The following is a 26,955-nucleotide window of genomic DNA, read 5'->3' as shown; positions in this document are numbered from 1 at the left end:
CATGTCTTTAAAGCGATATGTATTTTTTCCTTCTTTTGACATATAAGGAACAGAAGTGTATACAGTATCTGAAGTGGTGCATGTCCAAGTTAGTGGTGTTACCATATACTATGTGTACATTATAATTGTGGTCTTGTGGAGTTTGTTATATTTTTGCTTTGATTAGACGGGATTTCAAGTTTGTTACAACTGAACCCAAAGTTCACCGCAGTTTTTTTTTCGTTGTGATATTCAATGCTGTTACATTACTTTGCTTCAGAATTTCCTGTATATTTGAGTTGCTATAACAGCGGGAGTATTATTATTAGTTCTATGTTCAGAGAAGGAACTTTTTTTTATTTGCTCCGCTCTTCATTCAGCTTTTATTAAAAAAAAAAAACTCACTGAATTTAAGTAGCATTTTTTTGTCTTCTGAAAACAATGTTACACACATCAGTTATTTTTTTAAAGTTTTATTCAGAATTTATGGTTGTTAGTTTTTGCAGCTAACAACGTTTTTTTTTGTACTGTTTGCTAATGTTTGATATGGCTTTATCTTGAAATAATACCTATATAAGAATACTTTAAATAAACAGACTATCAAACAGTATATCTGTCTGTGGATCTTTAGCAGCGACCAGCAGCTCTGTACTGCAGGTCGCTCAGACGGTTGGTAAGTATGAAAAAAGGCTGGAATCACAGTTTTTGTGTTAGGAGGCTGATGTGGAGGAGAGGATAAGTGTGTGTGTGTGTGTGTGTGTGTGTGTGTGTGGTGTGGTGTGTGTGTGTGTGTGGGGGGGGGGGGTTGGATGGTTGATTAACATGCATTTTTAGAATTTCATGCATTTTCTTTCCTCCGTCAAAGACACTAAACTGTATTGTCATTTTCTGCACAAATACCTACGTTTTAGAACTATTTAAGTTTTTTTCTTTAAATGTGTCCGTGCTCCAACCTCCTCAGACTTTCGGTTGGGCATTCTTGATTTAATTCTTTCCCTTTCTTCAGTTTCTGTATGTGCACACAGCTCTGCAGTGTCATGCCCTGTTAAAGGGACTGGCAGGGCGTCAACTAGCAGGTGTGTTCAGTTTACAGGGACATGGGATTCATTATTGTGAGAACGCAGGTGCGAGCAATTCTGCCGTTTAAGATCACATTGTGAATCTGACACGGACTTGTCTCAGGACCTTTCTTTAAAACAAATTAAAGAAAAACTCAGAGAGAAATTGGTGATTAAGAACCATACAGTTTATGGTGTGAATACATAAATTGCGTAGCTGATCGCAGCTCTTGAATATTGGCACTTGTGTCCTTTCAGACCAGTGTTGCAAGTAAGTAAAAGCAGACACACTTTTCTTTTGATTTGGTTTTATTGAAATAATAACAAGGCTTAGGGAAACCTTTGAAAGTGTCACAGAAGAGCAGTTTGTAAAGCAGCAAAGCGTCAGTTTCCCATTTAAAGTTGCAGCATCACACTAGCTTTCCTGGGCTTCAATCTGGCAATTATAAAACAATAAATATAAGAGGCTACTAAACTGAAGGTGCAAACAACTTGTCTAAAAAGGCATCCTGAAAGTGGAACAGTACCTTTAAAAAAACAGCAGGTTTACTGTAAACTAGAGGAAACAACATTAAGGCATCGGTTGTATTGCTTTTATAAGCTGTGTTTTCTTGGCAGTGAGATTTCTGATGTTGCAGCACACCAAGACCTTTCACTAGTGAACAGGTTTTACTGTCAAAATATAAAATAAAAGTGAGAAACCGGCTTGAACAAAAGCAGCAGAGTGCATTTAGTGCAAACCCTACAGGAAGCTATCTGTTTCAGCTCTATTGCTATAGGTCGAGACTAAGTTAAAACACATCCTCATCGATCTGTATCCCTCACAAACACAACAAAAGTAAAAAAGTTTTTGGAGAGGATTGGCAGCTAAAAAAGTCTTATGACTGGAGATCAATGCAATGAAGCGGAGCAGTAGGGTCAAAGGTCGGGGGGGGGGTTCAGGTGAGATCTCAGATCTCCAGATCAGCCATAGCGCGCTCCAGGGGGTCGCTGGTCCAGTACTCGTGGTCCCAGCCCAGGAACCAGCCAGTGAATGTGGGCGGCTCGAAGCCCTGCTTGATCTTGACGATGGGCGTCCGGCTGTCTCTGTTGGCCGGATCTGTCTCGATATAACGGACCGCTGAGGAAGAAAAGGAAAAGCTTGAATTAGTGTTAGTCATAGAATAAAATTTAATAAAAATTGCAGAGCAGCATAATTTGTATGAGCTTCAACCCCAAGAGAAAGGGAATCAAAATAGGATTGTACTGAAATGTATTTATCTAAATAAGTTACTTTGAAACAAGTTTAATAATCAAATGTACAAATGGTGTTTGAGAAGATTATCTTAAATAAAACAAAACTAGATTTAGTTATCAAAAATTAAAAAAAACGTTTTTGCAGTGCATTAAGTGTTTTTTAATGTACATAATTTAAGTATGACATGAAGTGGGTTTTTTTATTTTGAATAAGCAAAATCTTTAAGTTTAATGGGTAAAAAAAATATATGTATATTGTTTAACTATAATGGAGACGTCAGTTTAGGATGCCAAAGAGTGTTTTGGTATTAGAAAAAAACATGGAGGAAAATTTCAACGGCTTTTCCCCTTTTTACTCCTATTACTCCACAGGTCGATGTGATTCGAGCTCTTATTTCACCCTCCAAATGACCTTTTGCATATCAGTTAGTCACTCTGAAACTTGATTTTTTCACACACACTCTGGTAAATGAAGAATCCAAAAAAAGGAGAAATTTGTTGATGAATTGAAGTCAAAAAGGCAAAAAAATCTCAAAATATATGTTTACAAACTCTAGCACAACCCGTGTTGTATAATTCACATCTTAATTATCCAGTCGTACGCAATTCATCAAGAATTTTCTCATTTTTAGGATTCTTTGTTCGCTGTGGCAAAATGCGAGAAAAAAAGTTTTCTTTATGAATTTAAAGTAACACGGGGTGATTAACTGGTTGTCATTCATGGGGGTGAAGTATTTGTTGAAGTGCCACATATTTAGATATCATATCTTGATAATATTTTTAGCTTTTGTCCCCCAGATGTCCTTACCAGATGCCATGGCTTCGGTCTTCTCCTCCTCTTGGGCTTCGTTTCCGATCCAGACAAACACCTAAAAATGGGAAGTTTTATAAATATTTGTTCTTTCATCACAGTGGCTCAGAATCTGTATAACGCGTCTAAAACTACGTTTTCTTTACCTGCTCCCAGGTGTCCAGGATCATGACATCATCAGTGGCGAGGTCGTCCTGGGTCATCTCCCCGGGAACCTCCTCAATCTGAAAAGGAGAAGGATTAAGTGGAACTGTGAGTTCTGCGGATTATCCGAAGTGCCAGGACATTATTTCGGGAAAGTTCTCAAGGACTTTGCAGTGTTTATTTCAAACCCCAACTGTTTGCAAGCAGAAGGGTTTACTTCTGTGTAATGAGCGCAGCAGCAGAGCAAACCAAAGACTTACGATGAAGTTTCCAGTCTTATTGGAGCAGGCGAAGAGTCTGGGAGGGTGGGCGTCCATCTTGTCTTTGAGTCTGGTAGAAGTACGATATTCTGTCTTTCCTCCCAGAGCCTCCCAGAACTGATCTGTAGTTATTACAGGAAAAGAGCATGTAAACACCTAAAGGGCTTAAAGCAGTTGCTTGACACAAGGGTATTTTTTTATGGTGTGATAAATGTTTTACTGTATACAAATATGACGGTATTTCAGAAGTATTATCAATAATGGTATAATAACCATGTATGAATTAAAACATTAGGATTTTTACAAAATAAAAGTACAAAATAAGTGAATAAGTGTAAAAGGGTTAAGAGTGTTAAAAGGGGCAGTTCAACCCCAAATCAAAAAACAGAATTTTTTAAATTTCTACGGCCGATATCTCCAAGGCTCTGCAACTTACACTAAAAAAATCGAGACTGATAAATAGCACGACAGATAAGTGGAACAATATGTATTTTATATTTTGCAGTGAACTGTCCCTTTAAAGATACGAAAAAATCATTGCTTTTCGATCAGTATGAATCATGTCTTTTACACGTCACTTTCCCTGTGACAAATCCGACATGTGTCTTCATAATGAGTAAATTTTGAATAGGAAAGATTAGAAACTATCAGCCAAAACTCAAAGAAATAAAATGCTGAATTTCTGTTCCGTTGTCTCCAGCAGCCCTCGACTGAGGCCAGCCTTTAAAAGCAGAGTGTTTATGAAAAATTGACTCTGTTTTGTTTTAGCCCGAGGTTTTCTGTTTGAAATTGTTCAGAGATTCCAGTTTCTCCTTGAGCCTTGAAAGCAAATCACGAGATCACTGATAACATCTAAGGGGCTGATGCAATCAACTCTGCTTTGCTTTAAAGATGAACACAAGCACTTAGCTGAAAAGCTATTTAGCTTCACATTAAAGCACCATTTTAACAGCTTGACCGCAGTTTGTAGCCGACACAGGGGTGCCGTAACTGCTATTGGGTTTTAGTTCGACTCAAAAGCACAAGAAAAAGAGAGAAGTTATTCTGTGTGCATCGTGTTTCTCACCAGTCTCTCCTCCCTCAGACAGCTCAGAGGCCGAAACTCCCAGGATGTCACACAGCTGCTGAGCTCCCTGCTTCTCTGTGTCACTGGCACCCACGCCCACCCACATGAAGGAGCCTCCGGGGGTCACCAGAATAAAAGCGTCGTTGGAGTTCAGGTTGGATGACGATGCATCGAGCTGCATGGAGGTGAAGACAGGAGAACAAATGCATTTTGATTTAAATTTCCCCTAAATCAACTGTAGAGAACCTGATTTTTATCTTTCTATTATTTTTCTTCTTTTTTTGGTGACACTGGATTTGTATTAGGACCTTATTGTGGACCATCCATGGTTGTAATGGTTAAAAAAAAAAATCAACCAATTTGAATTGGTCTGGTGTTATTCTATATTTCTTCTTATTGTTCAAACAATCCCATGCAAAAACCAAAAAAAAAAAAAAAATGAATGCATTAGTCCATTTCAGTGTGTCTTCCAACAGCAATTTCTTCTGCTCATTTTCTCACTTTCTTAACTGTATAATAAGCGGAACAATAATTCAACTCCTGCAGCGCAATATTTTCAGTATCTGAATTAACTCTGAGTTACACCACTCTTGCATGTATATATAACACATATTGTACATATCTCTTTTTATTTTTTAATTTTTTAGCCAGAGGACAGCAAGACTTTATTTATTTAGTACATTGTAGCATAATGCACATTTTTGAAAATCGTTTTTTATATTATATTATATTATATTATATTACATTATATTAGATTAGATTAGATAAATATTATAGATTATTATATATTTAGCATAATACATATATTTTAAATTTATTAAGAATGAAAAAAACTGAAAGAAAACATTTTTTACATACTTTACATACTTAGTATAATGCACATTTTACATATCAGAGCGACTGTTGCCATTTCTCATGAGGGATCAATGTTGTATTTCTGTATTTAAAAAAAATGGCCCTGCTCTTCTAAATAAATCAGATTTTTATCTCAAAGTTCTAAGAAAAGTTTTCTCGGGAAAAAATTTGCTCTGTTAGTCTGAGATAATGAGGTTATTGTTTAAAAATATCTGCTTTGTTTTCCTGAATTGACATGATAATCTTATTATTTCAGTAGAAGAAGAGCAGATTTTTCCATAAAAGCTTCTCTCAGAATTTCAAGATAATAATCTTGTTACTTCGGATAAACAGAGCAGACTTTTTTTCTCATGTAAATTCATGATGCTTCAGTACTGGAGCATGTATGAATATGAAATATGTGGCTTTGGATACACACAATACTTGTCACTTAGATCAATTCATTGTTGAATTTGGTCTTTCCATCATTCGTTAACAGTAAGAAAAACTTTGAATATCATCATATTAACTTTTAAAATAACCTGCCTCAGTGTTAAAGTTAAAAAGCAAATGACATTTTTACTATTTGGGAATTGTATTTTATCTACATATTTTTATCTACTTTATTTCCCTTGTTTAAATTTGGACTATGTTTTGGGTTTTTTTTTAACATATTTTTAAAAATATTTGTCCTTGGTGATGAGCACATAAGCTGTCTTTAATTACAATGTAAGGTGGTGTCCTTTCACAAGCCCTTGTGTTGTTTTTTTCAAGCTATTTTCAGGTGTTACAGCATTTTTTTTTTGCTTTTGCTTTATTTTACCCTATGCAATAATAAAACTAAAGAGACTGAAGTTTGCTCTCTTACCTCCACAGCTCGGGTGTGTCCTGCAGAGTTGGAGCGCACCTGGAAGAGTCGAGTCTCTGCAGGAGCGGACTGACCTCCTTCTCTGGACGTTCCTCCCTTGTACACCACCATGGGCTGACCTCCAAACAGACTCATCAGGTGGGCCGGCTCTTTGCCTGCACCACTCTCACCTGCCACACAAACGGCAAAAATTAAAACTCAAGAATGATGAGGTAGCGTTTTTAGGTTCTTCAAAATGCCTCATGCGTTTCGATAATGTGAATTATCCCAAAGTGGTGCAAACAAATCACATCAGACAGATCCTCCCTTGTTGCATCAACAGTATGTGAAACATGTCTGCTGCAATCCCGACCGCACACACAAGATGGCAGCACGGAGCCGTGCCACGTTTTCACTGTCTGTGCCACAAAGCGGTGAGAGTCAGGGTTTGTGCAGTTAGCACATTGAGAGATGACGCAGGTTACGTCTAACACACTGTTATGAGTCTGGTCTGCAGCTTTTACTCATAAACACTTCTGTCTGTCAGCTCTTCTCCGAAAGCAGTCATCACAGCAAATTATTCTAATCCAGAGTTTACATAAGAGAATGGAGGAAGTACAAATAATCATTAGTGTGAGTACAAATTGTCATCCACATTTGTACACCTCCAGTTGACAGATTCCTTGTTTTGGCTGCTAAAAGGTTTGCATATCCTGCACTCAGAAACAATCTCTGTCACAAAGCCTCGCTTCAGCCTCTAACTCCAGAGACTATCAGACCAGAGCACACAGAGAAAAATATCTAAGTTTGAGTACACAAAACTGTCACACTTTAGTGTTTGCCTCTGTTCTGCTTCAATGTGATATTTGTCTTTTGTTGCATGTTGGTATTACTGATATAACTTCCTGTTTTGGGGCAATATTGTCTGTTTTTCTCTGAATACTGAACCTCAACATGTAGCTGCCACTGTACCACAAAGTATCAAAGCTGTCAATTTTTTTGTCAGATTTATTGTCTTGTATATTTATCTCTCTAATTCTTCAATATAAACTGATTTTAATGGGGAAATTTCTTGCGCTTGGATATTTATTGGGATTTATTTTGTTTGATGTTTTGTTAATGAAAAGTGGGCATTTTAGTAAAACCCGTCTACATTCCTCAAAGTATCATTTCAGTGTTATTATCATAGCTAAGATCAAAAATCATTTATACGATATATTATATTATATATTATATTTATACAATACCCAGCCAGACGGATAAATTAAAGGGATAATTCACATCTTTTGAGGTGGGTCTGCATGAGATACTTCTCCATAGTCAGTGTATCACATATGTTAGATATCAGCCAGCACGCCAACAGTTTGGGGAAGCCGGCATGAGTTTCGACACAGATGCACATCAACGTGCTGCTGTAGACGAGTTAGCAACAAAAAGTATTTCAGCCACCCAAAAAAAACACAAAAAAGAAATAAAAATACAAATTACAAGTTTACACTAAATTGAGACTGTGTGCAATGGTTTACCTTGATGTCAGACAGCGATTTACGATGGGGAACTGAAACTGTTATATTGCTCTCTTCAAAGCCAGACTCCACTGAGAAACAGTACTTAACCCTTTGAAACCTGAGAGAGTGGGCTTGATTTCTCTCCAAAAACATGGGACGAAAGCAATGATCAGTGAAAGATGACATTACCCTAAAATAAGAAATTAGTCAAAAGTACAAGAACCTGAAAATTTGTAACAAACAAAACAAAGCAAAAAACATGAAAACAAAATGAAAACTAGACTTGAAAAAGTCCTTTAAAAATTAACATAATTTTGTAAATATGTAATTATTATCATTATAAATGTAGTTTTTTCCAAGTTTTTTACTTTTTACCTAGACATTTGTCCTTCGCCTTAAAGGTTTAAAGATCTGAAAGGCTAATGAAGAACAAGGTTTGAAAGGGTTAAACATTATTTGAAATTAAAATGTCTGGTTTCTTTGATTAGAGCGTAGATGAGGAACTGAAGCCGTCAATAACTTCCCTGTGTGAAAAACGTCTGTCTGACACTAAGGTGAAGTGGTGAAAATAATCTAAATATAGCGTCACTTAAAATGATAGATATATTTTTTTAGATGGGACTTTTTCAGGTGGCTAAAATACGTTTTGCTGTTCGTCGCTCGGCTTCTATGTCAGCACTTCTGCCTGCCTCTTCAAACTGGGAATGTGCTGACCATCATCTACTTTATATAATACACTGACTGTAGATAAATACCTCATTTAACCCCACTTCAAGAGATCAGAACTACTCCTTTAAAATCAAGTTAAGTTTGACAAACTGTGACAAAACGCATGCAAGACAGCTGTTCTCTATTTTAACAGTGAGAGCACGGAAACATCTGCACAATCTGACATCTGCAGATGTTTCCACACAGGATAAATTTAACACACACAGGTGAAGATCATTCTGTATGAAAATATCCAAAGTTTAGCTAAAACTAAAGATGAGGCTTCAGCAGTTTGAGTCAGGCACATCAAGTGAGTATCATCCAGAGCTCAAGTCGTCCTCTATCCTTTAAGACACACACATGCCACAGCGCACACACACACACACACACACACACACACACACACACACACACACACCATGAACATGAAGGTTGTGCATGCAAAGTGGAGACACAAATGAGGAGTGAAGTGTGAATGCAGAACACAGAAATGAATAAAGACCCACATGAGTGTAGAACCAGGACTAAACTACTCAAACCTTCAAATTATTTCCGAACTCTAACATCAGCACTTATTGACGGGTTAAGTCACCACGATGTTGCTCTAACATCAGGTCAGCGTCGTGGTTTGGAAACAGGGCTGTTGTTTATGTGCAGCGGACAGAGTTGGTGACAGAGGAGGAGGGAACCTCCCACGAACGTCCACATCGGCATGTCCTGTTTATGTCCTCATTATCACATTGATTTAGTCTTAAAGGGACCAACAAAAAAAAGGCAACAGCCCTCAAAATTAAGATCTTTCTGTGAGAAAAGAGGAATATATGGCTTCATTTGTCACTGGCTCTGGACAAAATCATATGAGTCATTTTGGGTGGATTTTCAATATGGATGAGGAGCTGCAAAGGGAGTGAAAATACCTGAGTGGTTATACGAGCACCAGCAACCTGAAGACATAGAAAAGGATGGAAACCAAGGAGGACAGAAGCAGCAGCAGAGGGGAAACCATCGGGGAGAGGAGAAACAGTGAGAGGATATAAAGGTCAGAGGGGAGGTGACTGCGCTGAGTAAGCCAGAGGACAGCAGAGACTTTAATAACATGACAGATGAGATGAATACAAACAAAGAGACACTAACGGAGCCGTGTGTTTTTTACCTGCACAGGACCACCGCCGAGCTCGTCATCCAGCTGGGAGCCGAGGATCGCACAGGTCCCGATTTCATCCTGACTGGAGTCACCTCCCTGCCTGAAAGACAACGTGGACGCATCGTCATTACACTGAACAGAATCAGACTGGGCTCCTTTCAAGGTAAAATACATGTCGATCATAAAAATGCTTAAAAGTCTAAATGTTATTAGCAGTAACCAATACGTGGAAATCGACTACATCAAAAGACAGTCTCTATAATCACTGATATTTAGAATTATAACAAGTATTTTAACATTGTGTAAGATCAAATATTTGGATATTTTATTTCTAACGATATAATTCACATATTTTAGAGATTATTGTACATTTCGAATGCTGCTGTAGTATGAAGAGTAAGAAAGGCTGCACGTACTTTTGTTGTTTTAATCCCAGGAAGTGAATCTCAAATCCCTGTTTTTTTTAACGTATATTCTCAGTTTATTTTAAAAAGTGACTGTATTCATTTAACAACCAAAAACTGTACAAATATTTTGAGAAGACACAATTCATGTAATGAGCATAAATTGACATGCCAACCCAGAGTGTGCAAAACTGACACAGGAAGGTATCTGGAGCATCATAGTTTGGCGTGTGGGGCCGCTGACCAAGCGTCTGAGTGTGAATGTGTTTGTGTTTTCACTAAAACTCATAGTGGTTTTTTTTTTTAAACCTGCATTGTTTACATTCATGTTTGCGGTCTTCGTCTATTCTGCCTGTTTACGTTGGTGCTTTGCTTCTTAGCGCTACAAGTGGTCAAAATCTCTTGAGGGTCCCTTTCACATTCAGTCATGTTTAATATCTTTGATATACACAATGATTTTTGTTACAAAAATAGCACATTTCTAACACTAAGTTCTGACGCAATTATTAAATCCCTCTTCAATCCTACGTCCCATACTGACAGTTTAAGCAGATTTAAAGGGTAAAATCTCTGATTGACAGCTTTCACATGGTTCAGGCATTATGCTGTTATAATTCAGTGCCACTCAACTTTGTATTTCAAGCAGTTATGACCGGAAACTGATAGTTATTCTCACCACATGTAGATGATGTGTCCCTGGCGTCCTCCGTGACTGTAGTTATAAAGGATGATGTAGCTGTCTCCTCCGTAGAACTGTCCGTGTGTGGACGGATCCACCGGCACTTTCTCATTACCTTCAATACGCCAGATCTGTCAAGAGATAAAACAGTTAGGGACAATTGTTCTATTTACTGCAAAACATGTAAATATTACATTAATACGTCACATAATATCCACAAAATTTCTCATTCACACTTAGCATGCTGTGGATTTCACATGTCCAGCCTCCGTCCTCTCACCTGTTTCTCTCCGCTGCCGTCATCCACCATGCCGTGTTGGGCGGCCATGGCGGGGGAGTCGTGCAGGCTGGCTGCGTCGAAGGCCACCTTCTCGATCTTGGCGATGCTGTTGGCGATGTAGGCCACGCCCATGCCCACTGTCTGATCTTTGTCCCGCCAGTTTTTGAAGAACTGCTTGAAGAGCGGCGTCTCGCCCATCTCGGGCAGGATCTGCACCTGAGTGTGTTTGGGGTAACCCATCTTCTTGATGAACTCGTCCGCTGCTTTCATCGCTTCCTTGCGCTCGTCCATGTTGGCGTCCTTGCCTGCAAAAGCAAGAGAAACGATAGCGGAGGGAACAATTAAACATTAAAAAATTTAACTTAAATCAAACAATCAAAGGGCCACTGAAAAAGGTCAAAGTTATTGCCGTTCTTCTGATTTAATTATTTGACTAAAAACAAGCTAGTCTGATTTTTATTATTAAACTACACAAACAATTAGCAAAAGAAAACACCATTAAAATCTAATCTTAATAAACCAAATATCTAGAGTAATAAAATAACATTACCTATGTTTGTTAAACAACTAACTACTACCAACAAATAGTTCCAAAAATGATTAAATCAAGTGAGAATATATGTAAAAAATATATATAAAAATAGAAAAAAGCAATATATGTATTTTAATTCAATTTTAAGTTTAATTTTAAGGCTTTCTTTTAATCAAATTGGCTTTTTGTTAAGGGCACCAGGGTGATGCTCACTGAGGATGTCAGTCTCGCAGCGCTCTGTAGGTCCACACTTTACATAAAATATACTGTTACTAGTTTTTCTGACACCTTTGATAAAAGTAATTCAGCTGAACTGAAGCTCGCCATGACGTCTAAGAAACGATCGCACAATCTCTATTCAGCAGAGGTATAATGTTTCCAGCTTTGAGGAAACACCTCTGCTAAATGAATAACATGCTGCACTGACCTTTCCAGACGAAAATCTTGCCATCGGAGCCGTGGTCCAGAATGAAGCAGTCGCCAGAATCCAGGGCGCTCTGGGCGAACGGGTTCTCTGCTGCCACCAGGGCGATGGTCATGTCTCCACTGGCATTGGACACCTGCAGGAAGGAGGAGAGAGGTTGGTGAGAGGCATGAGGTGTTATTTATTTCTGAGAATTAGCAATCTAAGAGAAAAAAGTTTGCTGAGGCTGCACCGCATCCTCCTGGACTTTTCAGCCACCTGCTCAGCCACCGTCATGTTGAGAACAAACAAATGTGTAATCAATCCTACCGCACACGACATATCATACACATGCTCCAAATGTGGCGCACAGCTCCTTTAATATCAGCTGCAGTCACTGACATTTAGAAATACAACCTGGAAGTTGCTGATATGTTTATTTCTAGCATGTTGCATTATGCAATTTTTTATTTATTTCTTTTTTTTAACTATGTTTCAATCTTTTAAACTACATTTATGAATTGACTAGTACAAGGCTACGTTTCATTGTTGGAGGTCTAATGGTAATGAAGTAGAATTGAATTTTTGCCCTGATCTGACAAGATAAGATAAAAACAGATAAATTAAAGATTTTAATTTGAAATTAAATCTGAAAAATAATGAAAATAATTCTAACAAGAGACATTAAGGAGAAGAAGACAGCTTCTCTCACCTTGTACAGTTTGGCCCTCTTCCTGTTTGAAGCGTCGGCTTTTATGTCAGCATCATTATCTCCGACGGGCAGATCTGGTTTCGGACCTAAAACCTGAGCACACAAGCAGCTGTTTATTTAACACAAAGGTCAGTTTGAGACTAAAGTTGTCGTCATAAATCACTGATCTCACCTCTAACATCTTCTCTCTCTCCATCCCCTCCTCGCAGACATAGACTTTGGCCCTCCCACTGCGCTCGTTGTCACGGATACCCTTGGCAACCTGGGTAGCCTTCAGCTTCTCAAAGCGGTTGCTCTGGGAGCCGCACCACTGGTAAATCTCCTGTGCAGCAAAAAAGCAGATTGAAAAGCAGGTGAAAACACTGGAACATTTTGTGTTTTACAAAACCAGTTTTCCCATAATACTTAGCTTCTATTTGCTAAACAAATGCAACATTTGTACTTTTGCTCATGTCGTGTATGTGCTTTGCTGTCATATTGACAATCATGTCATATTATTATTTTTATCTATAGTATCGATCAGTGCTCAGCGGGACTCACAGCGCCCAGGTCCAGGATGAAGCAGTCTCCCTGGTTGAAGCTGTCCCAGTTGACCGCCACCTCTGTCGCCCGGACACTACGGCGACCTTTGACCTGAAGCACCCGCTGCATGACCACCTCGTTGGTGACGACGTGCTTGAAACCAGACGCCACGCCCCCTTTCTGGAAGGTAAGAATGAAAATACCCGTCTGTAAGAAAAGTGGCTTCAACCTCAACAAAATTAGATAAAACAAAATATGGATTTTTTTAAATGGATGTTGAGAAATTTTGACTCTTGATGAACAAAATAATGATGCCAAAACAGATTGGATTTTTAACTTTTTAGGTGCAGAATGACAAAGTATATGATTTAAAATATGATGAAAGAACCTTAAAAATGTCCAAAAACAGGCAAAAATCACATTTAACATTACATATAAATGATTCCAAATATAAAATACACCAAAACAAAGTATATTCCTTGTACACTGAACAAATAATTAAATTCAACACTTTTATTATTTTTCAGTATGTGAGCATTTTTTGCAGCAATAAACATGTCATCTTACCATGTACTTGATTCCGGACTTGAAGTAGCCCAGAAAGGTTTTGGACTCGTGTCCCTGCACCTCGCGGTACTGGATGGGTTTTCCCCCCAGAAAGTCGTCCATTTGGACAGTAAAGATGGCCGCCGAGCCGCTCTCATCCTGGGTGCAGTGATCACCTGCAGCAGAGGAACCGCAGATGTACTCCATGTTAATCTGGCCCTTATTTAATCTCAGCAGTCAAACTTAACATGTTCCCAGAGGGACACGTTCTGTGTTTGACGAATTCTCCCACCGAGGACTCGTTGAGTCGGGAGATCGATATGTGGGAGCAGCGGTGGGTCAGATCTCGGCAGCTGCATTTATACATGCAACATTTATTCTATTTCTGGTCCCGCACACATTAGTCCATCAGCATGTGAGGGCGTTACATCAGATCCTGTTTATTGGTAAATGCTGTTTCCATGATCAATCAAGCTGACTAAGAGTACATGAAATCAATAGAAAAGTCTGGCGACTCAGCTTCCCGCTTTCCTGTTAGCTTCAAACTAAATCCTAAAAATTTGGCCAGTCTGACACTCTGTCCTCTGTCAATACTCATTTGCAGGGCTGATCTTTTGATTTTCAGCTGGTCCAAATACCAATTTGACTTAAAATACAGACGCTGACATTTATTTGGATTTCAGTCTGAAAGTGATAATGGCACGTTTAATGTCATTCTCCAGAGAAAACCATGTATGACTCAGAGTAATTATAAAAGTTTTATTGTTGTTGTTGTTTTTTTCTTTTTCTTTTCTTTTTCTACAATTCAGTTTAGTTTCAGTAAGTTTATTGAATTTTATTTTTTTAAATATTTTTTGGTTTTATTCTATTTTATTTTATTCAAGTTAGTTTTAGTTTAGAGTTTATTAGTTTTAACGTTATTTGTTTTTTATTATAATATGATGGTATTTGTAAGAATAAGATTTAAGAAGTTCAGAATAAGTGTTTTATACAAAAAAGGCACAACAAGGCACACAACATTTTGTAAAAGGCACACACAGTTATGCTGACATCGTGGTCTCAGTAAATGTCGGCACCAAAGCTTTCTCGTGCTGGTTGTTTTAAAAAAAAATTAAAAAGACTGAAACTTGTTTTGTAAGTGCACAATTTTGAATCCAAAACTTCGACTTGTGGTGGATTTTTTTGGACAGTTTTCTATTTATTGGATTCTTTGTAGACCAGTGACAACATATTTTGTATTTGCTGAATATTGGTGCAAAATGATCTAGACAAAACCCCTCTATTGAAACAAAAACATCATATGTACCTTTATGAAGTTTTACATCATTGAGAACCAACCATGAAAATCACTGTGTCATTGTAAGCCTTTTAGGTTTGACTGATCCAAAGCACATCTGTCCTACGAAATAAGGCCTGTCACCATATCAGAGGCTGATCTTAGAGAGCGGGATGAGATGCAACGGAAACATAAAACACAACAGCAGCAGTAAACACAGCTTTGTCTGTGAATAAACGTCCATTATTTCGCTATTGAAGGACAGAGGGCTTTTGTTTTTGACTTCTAATCCTCAAAGATTTAAAACGTCACATGAAAATTGTCACAGGCACACAAAAAAGCAAGAGGGGATCCAGAGAGGTTAGTCTCTGTTTGCTTTAAAATGATTTGGAAATGTTGCTCTCTCTCTTTTTTTAAACAGTTTTTGGCTTTTTTGCAATTTCACGAAGGGCTGGATGACATAATTAAGTTAATTTCCTGTTTATTTTTGACAAAGTAAACTTGACTTTTTAGACATCTTTGTATGCACAGTTTGTATTTAATTTACAAAAGAAAGTAATTACAAAAAAAGAAAAATGTTGCCTTCTATTTAATCTCCAAGATAATCACACTCTCTTTATTTTTTATTTTACATATTTTAAAGTAGATATTCCTTTTATTTCTGCTTTATCTCTGCTTATTTCTCTATAATAACACAATATAGCATCTTGTGCACTCACCCAGCCAGAAGTGGAGGTCGTACTGCAGGTTTCCGGAGCGTTGTTTGATGGTGTTTAGTATGAGGTAGGCGTCTCCGGTGTAAAATCCGCCGTACAGGTTTTTTGGGACGGGCACCAGGTCAAAGTTCTCCACTCTCCATACCTGCAGGCCCGGCTCCTTTCCGGCCCGCTCGAACTCTGGGTGTTGTGCTGCCATCCTGCAGAGAAATCCCACACCTGAGATTTAGTGCTTTTCTACTCTGTACGCCTGAATATACATGTGTTTCCGTGGCAACCAGCTGTGATTTTATGATCCAGATCAGCGAGCAAATACTGCTGAGATATGAGTCGTAGAGCTTTGCAAAAACCTTTAAAAGTGAGACTGGGGCTCCTTGCTTTGGAAAGCCACTCCCTTGGCGTTGCCATGGATACAAAGATAAAGTTTAGGGTTATAGTTAGATATTAATGCTACAGCAGGGTGAGTCACTGATGCCCTGTGCTCAGGGTGTTTCCTCCACTGAGCAGGAAGAGGAAGTCCTGACAGTTATGACTCAGACGTACTCATATCTGGCAACAGAATCCTTGTGTGTAATTATCCTCAGGAAAAGACTGGTGTGTAACTCGACACTGTGTTCCTCAGTCCGTCATGACTACAGTATGTGCATGCAGCCATGAAATATCTGGGCTCGAGGCTTGGTAGATATATATTAGACTTGAGTCAGACTTGACTTGTGAAAACATCTAGACCTCAAATCTCGAAAAACAGTTTTAAAAAAAACTTAATTTGAAAAGTAAAATTGGTGGAGTGCCCTTTTAAAAAGTAACTATAGTATTTTTTTAACCTGGGCTCTCTTTTCCTATGTTTTTATGTTTAAGTGACTAATGGAGACAACAGTTTCGAGATTTGTTCAGTATTGAGACAGAGGGCTGCACCTCAGAAGTAGTAAAACAGGCTATAATAACCAGATGGGAAAAATGTGCGTCCTAAAATCTTCAGCATATTGAAAAATAAACAGAACATGTAAAACACTATAAATACAACTTTGGCATGGCTTATGTAATTTTCTCAGACTTGACGAGCCTTGTTAGGGCCAAAGAAACATTATGCAACTGTTTTCACCGCCCCAGCAGTTCGCTTTGTGACTTATAAAATAACTTTGTCGAGTAAAACTGGTGGAGTGCTCCTTTAAAGGTTTCACTCTGGATGTTGTGTCAGTTTTTGAAATGTGTCCAGTATTAAACAAGCTGCAAAACAGGCTGCAGTGCGACCATTCGGGATATTTGTGCATCTTCAATTTACGTCCACTAAAAGTGCTTGTTTTTGTCACTGACAGGCTGATTTCTATTGTCTGAAAACATTATGAAAGGATCCCTATAGAGATTTTTGTTATAAAGTAAGATCCTTTTTGTTTGACCAGAAAGAGCCCAGAAATTGCTGTCATCAAACCCACCAGACTCCATTTAAATAAACTGCAATTTCAGCGTGCATAGAGCCAACATATTTTCACATCTAACAGGGTGAACTGAGGGTTAATTTCAACCAAACCAAAGTCGGTGATTGATGGAACAGTGGAAAGATGAACTAAGACATTTTTTGTGGGTTTCATTTTTTTCTGTAAACTTTGAATGAACTGTTTTACCATGATAAAAATTACTGTTTATTTCAATGAAGTCTGGTGTGTTTGGCGACAGTGATTTCGGGGCTGTTTTTAGTGCAACACAAATGATCTCACTCTTTCAAAAAAAGGTCTATCTCTTTAGGATCTTTTCCATAATGATGCCAGACACTTAAAATAACAATCTGACCTTATCAGTGGCTAAAAAGCACTTTATTGGATGGAAATTTACAGTGCCCAAATGCCAACTAATGTTGCTGTCTGCATCGTGGCTGCAGCGCTCGCAATCAATACTAACATTTCAATAATTCGTTGCCACTGTCACTTAGACACAAAAACAAGGGAAAATAGGGTTCAGGTTGAAAAATAATATCCTTAAAAGGGATAGAAACAGAACAAAACAACAACATAGCAAAATCTCTATCAGTTTACAAATCTCTACAGTCTCATGGTACACGGCATCACATTTCACAGCCCTATAATGGACTTATCAGAAGTCAGACATTATTCCACTCAGGCAGATTCACAGACACAGATGCACACACATACCATACACTTCTGCCATATCTGAGAGAGTAAAAGACATGTGGCGCCCATTCAAGAGTTTCAAGTAGGTGTCTGTGCAGCTTTGGATTACAACCCAGAGGCCTCTCTGAGTAGCATGTGTGGATGTTTGTGATTTTTGAGATGGGAGTTGGACATACTGTTAGTATCTTTGTTATGGGCGTCTGGTTTGCAGAACACCAGTTTACAAATTTACAACAAAGCAATCAGCTGATTCTGTTGGCTTGGACATTTTTCAGATGTCTATCTTTGATCGTTTCAAAGATGTGATCATCTCACATGGCAGTGTAGGGTTTTTGTGCTGTGCAGAGATTTTCAAAATCTGTTTACGATTCAGATTTGCTCTATTTATAACTAACAAAGTTTAAACAATGAAAAGGAACTTGTTACTGTAAGTACGATCAGTGATAGAAAATGTTTGAAAATGGACATTACACATTAATCCAAAACATCTAAGTTGTATATAGTTTGATTCGCCTACATTCGTTTCACAGCTATAATTGTTAGTTACTTATCAGATTAAGGTTTATGCATACAAAGAACTCAAAACATTTGATGTATTATTGTAGATTAAACTACCCAACTGTTTTTTGGAATTAAAATTGTTGTTTTTAACATTAAACTGGGAAAAAGATAGAATAAAATAAATTAGAAGTATAAGTATATGTTGTATAATAATTCATACAGGCAGCAGTGACAGTAATTGTGAATCAAACAAAAGACAAAACAGAAAAAACAATTTGAAAGAAGGTCTGGCTGCATACATGTTTGATGCTTACTTTAATTATTTGGTTGGTGGAGACCACATACAGAGCTAAAAGAGAGTGAATACAAGATGCGTTCACCTTGTTAAGTATGTTATAACGAGTTATAACTAGTAAAACAAAAAAAAATCATGGCTATAAAAACAACCCAAATCATCTTCAGTACATTTTGTTCTGAACAGTTCTGAACTTTTGTTTCAGTAAAAATGTTAATTTTGGACTTTTATTTCGAATGTATTATTTATTTTATTTATGCAAAAGATCAGAATGAATTTTCCACCTGTGTTGCGGTTGAATGTTCAAGAAGTTAGATAACAGTCCACACTGTGAAGCAATCATCGTCATAAAAAATGCAAACGTGAACAGATGTGTCCTTTAAGATTTTGCTGCAGACTCTTGCCCAAACTTAATTACCTGCACAGAAAACACCGCAGAGCATAAACAGTTTCTCTGAAGTGAGGCAGTGTTCTCAAATTAGAACCTGACGTTTCTCAAAAGGGTTTCTGTGAGCCTTTACGCTGCGATTGTGCTTTATTCTACCTCTTTATCGAAGCGAGATGTCCTTATAAGACCTTCAAACCCTCTTAACTGTGAAGAACTGAAGTTCAGGTACTCCAAAAAAAACCCTAAAAACTGGAGGTCATGTAGTTCAAAATGAACACAGAATCCAGTTTTCCACAGGAATGTTGTTTTGGACCAGCTGCCTCTCACTCTGCATGACTAACGTCCACACTCAAGCAAGAATCGGCCATTCTTCTAGGCGGCCGTCTGCCCACAAACATGGCAAGAATCCGCTCTTGACCCTGAAAGAGGGAAGTGGCTCCAAATTCACGTAACCAGGCCAACAAATGTGGGGTTCCTTTTTCCCCATTTCTGCTCTTATGTAACAGTCGGACTCACTGCACTTTTTTTTTTTTAGATATGAAATGTTTCAGCATGGACAAGTAATTGGATCATTTTAGAAAGGAGCAGTTTCACGGCCAATTTTTCCTGATTTTTGAAGGGGCGCGTGTCGACACTTTGCTGGCTGGCTGATAGATGTCTCCGAGATTAATTATTTGGATAGATATTTGACGTTGTAAGGAAAGGAAACGTATATATACAGGTGTCTTTAGCTCCTTTGGAGTTTACATGAATTGGACGCAGTCACAACACCGCAAACGTAGCCTAAACAGCTGGAGTTCATATGAGGTCTGAACCGTCTGAACTCCCATGACACTGCATCTCCTGCCTCCGGAGTTTGGCCAGAAATAGAGAAACTGGGGCTGCAGGGCGATTCCTCTGAGATCATTATACTAACTTAACAGAGGATGTGGAGAGCTGAATTTTCCTACAGTGGCTCTAAAGTAGTCTGGAGGAGTTTCCAGCGTGGAGAAGCTTCATTGTTACAAAAGTCAGACAGCGAATCTGTTGCGTCTGTGGCCACATAGGGAGGTTTAAACTGAGCCTTAGGCAAGAAATCAGTGTGTGATTCCTGATTTGTTAAGCCTAAAAACAAAGATATCAATAGGTAAATAGCTTGTTAAGGGGAATAAAGTTTCCACAGATTAATTTGAAGGTTTTTTACAAGGAAACACTGAGAGTTCATATTTTGGGACATGGAAATTATGAAATATGGAAACTTTGAATACCGGCACATATTGTTTTTAAATGAGAACAGAAGGTGTCATGTGCTGTAGAGATGTTTATTTTCAATTTAAAAAACGGTGAGTGAGAAACCGTCTGTAAAGTGGCCTATATGCGCTTATACCAGTCCACTAAGTTCAGCCCTTTCAGTTTTGATAAATGTAAAGTACATATCGCCACACCAAAGCACTTTATATTAGGATGTTAAATGTAAATAGGTAGCGTTATATCCTGTATATCATCTGTTATGGTGTGGAATTGGTTCATGTTGTCTCGACACAAATGTCAGCAAAAGAAAAAGTGCCCAGTTATTGTCATCCAACCCAATCGCCAGAAAAAAATGTTGGTATTGTACCTGTGCATTTCTGCAAACAGCAGATGTGTTCAGAATCACAGATATGTTACATTTGCACTTTATTGTGGATTCACTGACACTTTACGTTTCAACGATGCCGTGGTTAAATTTTGTTATTTTTAAGCACAAAAACAATTTGGTTGTGGATCATAAAATATTGTGTTTTGACTTAAAAATCCCAGTTTTGGAAGCACAATCCCCACTGAAAAAGCAGTGATGTTTCAATAAAAAAACAACCACTTTTTGTGCCACAATCTCCTCTGGAAAAGCCATTTATCAGTAAAAACAAAAAACTTTTTGTGCAACTATCTCCTGAACAAAAACAGCAACAAGTCACTAGCTTATAAAACAACCACATTTAGTGCCTGAAAAGCCACTGGAAACACAGCGATAGCTCAGTCAGATGAGAAGATTTATTCTGATCTCTTTTAGTTTGTTTAAACGTTTGTTAAATATGGAGCTCCAGCGAACGATTAGCCTAGCTTGGCATACCAACCAAAAGCAAGTTGAACAGGAACATGTTTTGCATATCTAAAATAATACAGATGTAAACAAGGTACCACATCTCCCACACTGCTACTTCCTAAATATTTGGAGAAGCATCTAACACAACAGTGGTGAGAGAATACAATAACACTATGTTCCCAAACAACTGACAATAAATCAGTAACTTCAGCTTGAGTTGATATACAGTCATTCATTAAGTTAAAGTGCCACACCCAGCGATGTGAAAACAGCTTACATGCAGAGATCTGAGATGAGCGTGAAGATCCTCGTTAACAGAGGCGGATGTACAGCAGAGACATTCAACTTGAAACCACATCCCTGAACGCAACATAGGCATGTTAGCAGCTAAATCTGTGGTCATGACACAGACACCTGGTACGCCAGCGCAGAAAGCAGCAGAAAAACTCCTTGAAAAGTCTTTTAAGGTTTTCAATTTTTTTATTCTAAAAAAAGGCATTAATTTGTATTAACATTACTTAAATTAATTGTTCAAGTCTTAAAAAATACTCAGACATGGAAAGTGACATAAACATGTGAATTTTTCCTGATGTTGCATTGTAAATTCTCAAAATACTTTGTAACATTTTTTTAAATCAAAAAAATTTAAAAAAAATTTAAATTTAAATTATTTCCTCTTCTTCAACTAATCATGATGGGAATCCAGGCAGCCGAAATTCACATGCAGAGTGAAATCGTCAAGAAAGCCGGCCAACAGCTTCTAGATATTTCCCACTTTGGCTGTTTAAATCAAATTATTTAAATTATTATAATATTATATAATTATACCATAATCAATTATACTACAATAATATAATATGTTTATTGTCTTCCATGTGTTCCACTCTAAAAAAGTTTGTTTTTCAACACTTTATGTAGATAATGTAACTTTTTTACAAAAATTATTATAAACAATAATATACATTATAATAAACATGTGGGCAAAACTCTTTCAATTTTGGTTCTTGTGAAATTGGTCCTAAATTTCATTCTGAGTGGCTATCAAAAAAATCTTAAATCTAGCTTGCCTTAAGCTGAAGGAACCTTGTTCACTTTGTAACTTGAAGTAAAGTCATTGCTTCTTAGTGTAAGTTTCAGAACAAAAGCAGCGGTGTAAACCATTTAATCCCCACGATAAAAACACACTGCAGACGTAGCTCTCTGCGTGAAAACAGAGCCGCTTTCAAGAAAAATCATGAAAAGTTTACTTTTTTTAAGTAGTCTTTTCATCCAACAACAGTCGAATACATTTACTCTGAAAATTTTCACCCATTGAAAAATCGTTTCTTATTCTGCAGGCCTTTGTTTCTGTGGCGCTAAATAAATATGAGTGCCTCTGGCTGTGCTCTTCGCCTGTGATGGAGAGAAATACTGTCTGTCTCTGCACATCAAAGCTGTTTTTCTCCCACAGTTAGACACTCGTATTGACTTGAAAAAGCAAACATCAGAGGGGATACGCAGCATCTGAATCACCTCACTACAAAAAATCAGAGCCAGAATTTTAAAAAAAAATCTCTTACTAAAAGCAGATAATAAAACAAGAGTGAGAGAGGTTAGAGAATTTATTTTTTTTTTTTTTTACAAATTAGAATATTTTTGTCCTAAGTTTTATACAATAAATGGCAGCAGCTGACTTAGACAAACATTAACAATTAAGTGTTTCTGGCAGCTCTGTGTTGGATAAGGTGACTCAGGGAGGGGTAGTTTGTTTGACTCAACACACACACACACACACACACACACACACACACACACACACACAGCAACAGGCTTAAATAGAACAGATCACATGATTATTGCTTCTTCTTTAAGGCTGCTGGGAGACACACATATGGTGTCTACAGGCCTCCCCGCACCTCTGCAGAGCTGAGGGTATTCGTGTGATGAACAAACAACAAAAGCTGGTGTTTTATAAGCAAGGCATTGTTTTTTTTAAACAGTAACGATTTTAGAGTCACCCAAACATTTCTCCTCAATCCCCCCATTTCACCAGCCTCTCTTTTGTGTCTGCCTCCGCTTGAGGCCTCAAAACTTGATCCGCCGTGCAGATAGCAACAGTGGAATCATATGATGAGCATATTTTAAAGCCCTTGTGATTTGTCTGCTGGTGTCCGACTTCAAAAAACAAGCACAAAATAGTTTAATCTGTGAAATCTAAAGTTATGGCTCTCCATGCTGATTTTTCTCCCAAAAAAAGAGATTCCTCCTTCAGGAAGGGGGATTCTTGATGACTCATTTTCTCCGCTGCGCTGCATGGCACTCTCAGCCTCTCGAGTTTTAGAGCCGTGCAGCTGTCCTCCTGCTCGCTCAGGACAGATAACACTCTGCAGAGACTCAGCACACTTTAATAGCTTCCTTTTCATCTGTTTACACAATGTGAGACTAAGACAATCAAAATGGCTGTTTATGACTTTGTAAATAAGCCCTTTTGAGATATGGACTGTTATTAAAGGATATGAGAGGGATGTTTCAGGAACAGTGTAGCTAAAACCAGTCACTGAATTAATCTTATCAAGCACATAAACTCGTATTTCTCACAAAGTTTCATCTTCTCTGATTGACATTGACAATGCAATATGATGTGATTTAACTTTGACACCTGCAGATAGATAATGTGATATTTATCAGTATCACAAAGCCTTATAGTCAGAATAGCAATACTTAAAACAAGCTGCAGACCACAGTGATGAACAAACAACAAAAGCTGGTGTTTTATAAGCAAGGCATTGTTTTTTTTAAACAGTAACGATTTTAGAGTCACCCAAACATTTCTCCTCAAATACAATGTCCGTCTGTCTCTGAATATTAACGTTTGGTCTGGACTGCAAACTTTATTTCTTCCAGTGTGTGTCTTGGTAAAACTTTTGGAGCCCAATCACCCCAAAAACATGTTTGCATAGTACATTTCTGCAAACCACAGCTATGTTACATTTCTTACATACCATATCAATGTTTCTAAGGCGATGCAGTTGTGATTACATGTATATCAGCTGACTCTCTCATTGGGGGGTGGAGGAGATGGTGAATGGCATGACGCCTTGGTGAGACGGTTGCTAAGCTGCAGACCACAGCGATGAACAAACAAATCCTGGAGTTTTTTAGCGAGATTTTGGCAGCATTTCTAGCAATGATTGTGTCACCAAAACTGGGTATTTTAAGCCACAATATGATCTTTACCAAACCATAACCAGTGTTTTTTTAAGGCACTAAATGTAGGTGTTTTGTTGCAACCTGTTGCTGTTTTTCTAGCGGAGATAGTGCCACTTAAAGCAGTTGTTTTTTTGCTGAGACATTTGGACTGTGCCACCAAAACAGGGTATTTTAGGCCAAAACACATCTTTTCCTAACCGTAACCAAGTGGTTTTTGTGCCTAAATATAATGTTAATGAAAGTGTTGTCGAAACGTAAACATAACACTCCAACATATCCGATACATAATAATGAACAAATGCTACATATCTGTGATTGGCAGAAATGTACAAAACCAATTAATTCTTGCAATTGGGTTGAGATTTAGAAAGTTGCTGTCCAATTTAAAAGATATTAAGCTTTAAGAAGAGCATATTTAAGTCTTTTGTGAATGCCCCTCCCAACAACGGACCATTTAACTGTCCAAAACATGACTCATGAGTGTTTCCTCTTCTGCCTACTCAATGGTTAAGATTAGTCAGCTGAGAATATGTGGGTAAGCTTATGGAAAGACTGCCTTTAGAAGAGGAAATCAATATTTTCTGAGTTTTTTCAGTATGTAGTTAGGACCTGCGTTACACTGAAATACAGTGTTTTAAAAGCTGGAACAATGGTTAATACATAACTGAGAAAGCTCCAGCTTTACACCCGGCGTCTTCTGACCTGTAAATCGATGTTTACTGGGTGTGTACGCCGAAACATCCACTCGACCTCCTCCCTTTCACTGTTTTTGTCATGCCACCTCCGCTTTTGCTACTGAGCGAGGACATGGAGGACAAACATCCCATGACTGCATAACCGCAATAGGGTGCTGGCAGAAAACATAAGTATAACTTATGTTTACAATTAAATAGTTTAAAGACTCATGCTGTCATTTTTCGTGTGAGGACGGTCTTTTAAATTTGGATTTCTGGCTTCAGCAGCTGCACACATCACAGCGAGCGAAGGCTTAAACTTAAAGCTAAACTTTTGCCGACATCATATTCTCCATGCTTTTGAGGCTAAACAAGACATTTTGGGACCTACATGGAAAATATGTTCGCATGCAAACATCCACAGCTGTCCTGCCCTCTTGGACAGAAAGCCTGCACACAGTTGTTTGAGGCTTATATCTAAATCTGAGGTGGGCTGGAGTGCAGCCGGTGGGTCCAGGCATCCCGTAATCTCTGTCCGGCTGTCAGCTGAGTGCGACACAGCGCTTTCTGATTGGCTAACACGTCTGTATCTCTTACAGAACACACAGACAAACATTTCAACTACACTGTATGACAGACTCAACCACAAACAGGATGTTGTGACTAACTTCCTCAGTGAACAGTTCCATTATTTGGTTACAGGTTTCTATGGCAACCAAAGATGTCTCTAAATAGAGATTAGCATAATTATGCAGCTGCTGATTGGTATTCTTTTACTAAAATGCAGCAAAAAACAGCATGTTAAATGTTGCCTTTGACTTTGTATCACATCAGGGCGTCCTGAGCTCACTTTAACTCTTTTAAACCTGGACTGTCATTTTTCCAGTGCTGTGTTTACACACCTGCCACAAGTTTTTAAAGCTTTGAGCCCTGAGAAACTTGGTAATGAGCAATTTGGCAAGACATGTCCTGCAATTTGCAAAAATAAAAAATGATAAAAAATAATCATTGGGAGGATTTTTTTTTAATTGTAAAATTAAACTGTATTTATAATTAAGAGAATCATATATTTTAAATTATTTTACAGAATAATATTTTTAGCACTTTTTTTCAGGTCATTTAATTTTCTTTTTGTACTTGCCAGCTTTTGTGGGTTTGAATTTTTATTTATTTATTTGCTAATTTCCAAGTAATGCTTTTCTTTTTTTCTTTTTTTTTCGTTTTATCTTATTTCTTATCATTTTTTGAATTTTTTGTTTTGTTGCACTTTGCCTTCTTCCAATGATTTTCAAAGAAATAAAGCCATCTTGCCCAGGTTTCAAAGGTCGAGGAAGCCTGTGGATGCCAGTTTAAGTGAAACCACACAGCAGGATTTTAGTCATCATGCAGGGTTTCCACAGTCTGTCCATATATGGAAGCAGCCGCGTTGCACTTTTGACAATAAAAGCAGGTTTTTATGAATGACAGACAATAAGAACTTAAAACAAACCATTTTAACATGCAGAGAGAAATCCAGGTATTTCTCTCTATATCCTCTGATCTCTTTCTTCCCAAATCTTTGTTCCAGTCTGAGTACATAAGTAACGGTTCATTTCATTGCTGCGCTAATGAAGGCATCATATTACCTTCTGCAATCTGTGCTACCGGCTGTTGTGTTTCATCGACGGGGTTTTAACGTACCTGAAGGCGGAAGGTTGTGATCGGTAACGGACGGGCGTGGACCTGAGAGAGCCGCGGTGAGCGCTTCTAGCTGCAGCGGGAGCAGAGAGGCGTCGAGTCGGCGGGGCGGCGGAGAGCAGGGCCGCTGTTTATGGCTGTGGCCCGGGACACTCCCCGTTATGACACTCCCCCGGCGAGCCTGCTGCACCGCCTGCAGAGGGGCGGCTGACACACGGGCGCGCACACGCACACTGATGTCGATATAAATCTGTCTAATCTCTAGCAGACGTTAATCCATCTAAACATAAAACTAACATAGTGAAGTTCCTGCTCTAATAATCATTTTTGTGCGTCATAAATGTGAGCATTTTTGTACTGCATTGAAAGTTTTTAAAT

General features: G+C 38.1%; 1 protein-coding gene across 1 annotated transcript; it reads right to left on the bottom strand.

The window, feature by feature from the left end:
* Positions 1-1,328: 1,328 nt before the first annotated feature.
* On the bottom strand, positions 1,329-26,738 carry gsna (gelsolin a). Its single transcript, XM_042509880.1, is given in 18 exon segments — positions 1,329-2,157; positions 3,082-3,142; positions 3,231-3,308; positions 3,489-3,610; positions 4,555-4,729; positions 6,257-6,414; positions 6,417-6,426; positions 9,369-9,395; positions 9,605-9,695; positions 10,676-10,809; positions 10,959-11,263; positions 11,918-12,050; positions 12,606-12,698; positions 12,778-12,927; positions 13,146-13,307; positions 13,695-13,849; positions 15,669-15,865; positions 26,581-26,738. Coding segments are annotated over 17 exon segments (2,220 nt in total). The 5' UTR covers position 15,865; positions 26,581-26,738; the 3' UTR covers positions 1,329-1,987.
* Positions 26,739-26,955: the final 217 nt, after the last annotated feature.

The sequence above is a fragment of the Plectropomus leopardus genome, chromosome 20 (assembly GCF_008729295.1).
Source record: "Plectropomus leopardus isolate mb chromosome 20, YSFRI_Pleo_2.0, whole genome shotgun sequence".
NCBI lineage: Eukaryota > Metazoa > Chordata > Actinopteri > Perciformes > Serranidae > Plectropomus > Plectropomus leopardus.
The sequence above is the reverse complement of the archived record's forward strand: the minus strand, read 5'-3'. Positions and strand labels throughout refer to the sequence as shown.